Consider the following 4065-nt stretch of genomic DNA (forward strand, 5'->3'; position numbering starts at 1 on the left):
AGCGTGGTGCTGGGCCAGGCCGACAGCCGCCTGGCGCCCTACATCATCGACCTGCAGTCCATGCACCAGTTCCGCCAGGACACCGGTGAGTCAGCCCGGGGGGAGCCGCCGGACGGCCGACCCCTGCCCCGGCGTATCTTGCCCTGCCCGGCCCGGCCGGGCCCTGCGCCGGGCTCCCCGGGCTGCGATTGCGTTGCTTTGCGCTGCTTTGCATCGCCGGGTGCCACGCAGCCCTGCCTGTTTGCACGTTGCTCCGGGCTCCGCGGTCTGGCCTTGCGTTGCTCGGCGCCGTGCAGCACAGTGCTCCCTGCTCTAGAGTTGCATTGCACCGTGCTGTGCCTTGCAGTATTGCTCAGCCCTGCGTGGTCTCGCACCGCTTCGTGCTCCCTGCTCTGCAGTTGCATTGCTCCGCACCGTGCCGCCGGGTCCTGTCCAGCGCTGCCGTGTCCTGGTCCCTCGCTGCACTGCGCTGCACGGGGTTCTGGTGCCAGGCCCCGTGCTGCCCTGCCTGGTCCGGTGCTTTCCTGCCTGACGTGACTGATCTAGATTTGCTCTGTATTTCCAGGTCCCTTATTGAATTGCACTGGTTAGTGTAGAGTTGCACCATGCAGCGCTTTGCTGCCAGGTCCAGTATTGCACAGTGCTGCCTGACCTGGAATTGCATTGCACGGTGTTGCACAATGCTGTGCTGCTGGGTCCCATACTGCATTGCACTGCCTGAGCTGGAGCTGGGTTGTACTGTGCTGCCTTTCCCAGTCCCATATTGCATTGTGCTGCCTTGCCCTGTGTTACGTCCCATCGCCCGCTCTGCCATCACGTTGCTGGCTGTACTGCGCTGTGCTGCTGGGCGCCACGCTGCATTATACTGCCTGATCCTGGATTGTATTGCCTGGTCCTATACTACATCTGGATTTGCCTTGCACCGCCCTGCTCTGCCTGCCCTGGAATTGCACAGCTCTGCTCCTCGTTGCCCAGTCCCACACTGCTGCCCAGCCCTTACCGGTGCTGCCCAAGCCCACGCTGCCCGGGGTTGCCCGCTGCCAGCTTGTGTTATGCCATCCCACCTGGTCCCCAGGTGCTTGCTGTATCCCATGCTGCCTGGCCCTGCCCATGTGTTTGTGGTCCCTTACAGGGTTGTGCTGCCCAGCCTCCTCCCTGCTGCACCTCCCTGGGCCCTATTGCATGCTATGGCCTTTTCCTCTTCTGGCCTGCAGTCCCTTCGTGTGCGGAGCCCATCCACTGCAGACCCTTCCCAGGATCCTGCCCCACCATGCCCAGCTCCCTCTGTGCTACCCCTGAGCCGCCATCAACCACAAAGGCCCAGTGCTGTACGGTGCTTGGGGACCAAATCCTGCCCTGGGTCATGGAAGCCCATGGGGGTGCCCAGGGTGGGGGCACACGCAGGTGGGGGGATGCTCAGGGAGGGCACCGGCAGGTTGGGGGTCCCCAGGGTGGTGGCTTGGATGGGTAAAGGGGCTATTTGGGGGTAGGGGGGCAATGAGCAGGCATGGGGGTCCCCACGGTGGTGGGGTTGTGGAGGGATTCCCAAGGTGGTGGGGTACATATGGCCCTGGGGGTGTCTGGGATGTGGGGCACAGGCACCCATGGGGGAGAGGTTGGCACAGGGGATTTGTGCCCCCTAAACACCCCCGTAATGGCCATGGGAAGGGGACCAGCCAACGTCCCTTGTTCCTGGGACAGGGGGTGCTGGGTGCAGCGGGGTGCTGGACACCCTCTTTTGTCCTCTTTCCCCCAGCAGCTCTGGGGGCTGGTGGGGACCCTTCCCTGCCTGGGGTGTGGGGACGAGGGACCTCTGCGGCAGGGCTGGGGGCCAGCCTCTGAGGGCTATTGTCACCCCGGGGAGGAGGCCTGAAAGGCGGATTGTTCTGTCTCTCCCTGGGTTGCTGGGGATGTTGGTATTTTGGGTCATTAAACAGCTCTGATTTGGGGGGGTCGCGACCCTGGCAGGCCCTGAATAGCTATTGTCCCTTTTCTTCCCCTGCTGAATGGGAGGCCGGCTGGCCGCGCTGGGCTGGGGGAATGCACGGCGTTCCCACACCGCCGCCCGGGGACCGCCAGATGCCGCATGCTGCCACTGCTGCCCTCCCCGCCTTGCGCCGGATTAGGATAAATCACCACCCCGCTCCCCTCCCGCCCCGCTTTGTGCTGCCAATGCCAGCGGCTTTTCTCCCCCGGGGTGTCCCTTCGCAGGATGGGGACGGGTGGCCTGGCTTGCCTGGGGTGCAGCTGCACCCCATTCTCCATAGTGGGGTGCTTGATGTGTGCCTGTCATTAGTGCTAATAAACAGCTTTTCCTTTTTAGCTCACTTTTTCTTGGGAAGTGGTCCTGTGTGGGGACTGATGGTGGCGGCTGCTCCCAGCGGAGAGGTGGGGGTGAAAAGGGAGTGAAATTCTTGCAGGCTTTGCAAGACACGTGGTGAAAAGCCGAAGAAGCAGGCTTATTATTTCTTCTCTTTGACCTTTCTTGTTTCTACCGCTGGCAGGGGGGCCAAGCCATGGGGTTTTGCAGAAGAGCATGGAGGCAGCTATGTTCGTGAGCTCATCCCACCTATTAACCAAACAACTCTGGGTGCTAGTAGCATGCTCAGGATGGGACCCTGAGGCTGAGCCTGGCTGTGTTCAGCCTGCCCTGCTGTGCCATGAAACGTCCCAAAGAGGAAGGCTTTCTCCTCATTGTAGGAGTTTCTAAAATTTGTGTCCGTGCTTTGAATGCGTCCTAGTCAACTGGGAGCGGTGGGAAAGGAAACGCCTAGCAAAAATAAGGATGCAAGCCACAAAGCCTTCATGCTCTGCACTCATCCCACTCTTAACGCTTGCTGATGGGGGAGCAGGAGCCGGGCACAGGGCCCCACTCAAACTCCTTTACTTGGCCTCGCGGGGATTTTCCCTCTGCCACGGGCTGGGTTTTCGTCGCAGGCCAGTTTGGCAGCTGCAGATGGTGGGGCTGGCACAAGCCCTGCTCCCCTGCGCACGTGGGTGCCTGTGCATGTCACCTCTGCGGGGCTCAGAGCTGCCCTTAAATCTTATTCCCCCATCCCGGTCCAGAGCTGAGAGGGGGACAGGGCCGTCTCCGGCAGGAGTCCGGTGCCTACATGCCTGGTTTCATCAGGCTCCCGCAGGAGGTCCCTGGGAGCAGGTTGGAGCGGCCAAGCTTGTGGTTCTGTGTTTCCCCATCAGGGCTGAGTGGCTGCATGCTGGGGCTGGGAGGGCGGCCACCCCTGTAGACTGATGGGGGTGAAATCTGCCCTTTCCTCATCCCGGTCACACTGGGGGTGCACCCCAGTGCTGTGCACGTACAGCCCAGGGGCTCCCTGGCCCTTTGGGTGCGCCAGCAGCAGTGCGGCTTGCAGGCAGTGGCCTGGAGAAACCAAGGCACACCAGTCCCCTGGCAGGGCAGGGACAACTGCTGAGCCAGAAAGTTGTCCTGTCCCCGTGCTGAACAGCACCGGCGGGGCAGGTTGGGGTGGTTTCGCTCCCTGCCCACAGGTGGGTCCTGGCGCCAGAGTCTGACAGCATCTCTCACCCTCCCTCAGGCACTATCCGCCCTGTCCGGCGCAGCTACTACGACCCATCGTCAGCACCAGGCAAGGGAGTCGTGTGGGAGTGGGAGAATGACAGCGGGTCATGGACACCCTACGACATGGATGTGGGTATCACCATCCAGCGCGCCTATGAGAAGCAGCACCCCTGGGTGGACCTGAGTGCCATTGGCTTCTGCTATGTCATCGACTTTGCCACCATGGGTCAGATCAACCGGCAGACCCAGCGCAAGCGCCGCATCCGCCGCCGCCTTGACATGGTCTACCCGCTGGTCTCGGGCACCCTGCCCAAGTCACAGTCCTGGCCGGCCAGCCCTGGGGCGGCAGCGGCCCCCCCGGTCCCCGCCTGCGCCTGTCCCCAGTGCCTCCTGGTCATGAGTGTCAAAGCCACTGTGTCAGCCGCTGGCCCTGGCAATCATGGTCTACCGCTGGTCTCGGGCACCCTGCCCAAGTCACAGTCCTGGCCGGCCAGCCCCACCCCCCTGGCACGGGCAGTGGGCAGTGG

The 4065-nt window shown here is 62.7% G+C and overlaps 1 protein-coding gene across 1 annotated transcript in view; it reads left to right on the forward strand.

Annotated features, from left to right (window-relative positions):
• Window positions 1-6: 6 nt before the first annotated feature.
• DTX4 (deltex E3 ubiquitin ligase 4) overlaps window positions 7-4065 on the forward strand; it is an 11267-nt gene continuing 7208 nt past the window's right edge. Inside the window, 2 exon segments of the mRNA XM_009290895.2 lie at window positions 7-85; window positions 3555-3966. Coding sequence (XP_009289170.1) covers window positions 61-85; window positions 3555-3966 — 437 coding nt within the window. The 5' untranslated portion in view covers window positions 7-60.

This window comes from Aptenodytes forsteri, unplaced genomic scaffold (assembly GCF_000699145.1).
Source record: "Aptenodytes forsteri isolate BGI_AS27 unplaced genomic scaffold, ASM69914v1 Scaffold654, whole genome shotgun sequence".
Lineage (NCBI taxonomy): Eukaryota > Metazoa > Chordata > Aves > Sphenisciformes > Spheniscidae > Aptenodytes > Aptenodytes forsteri.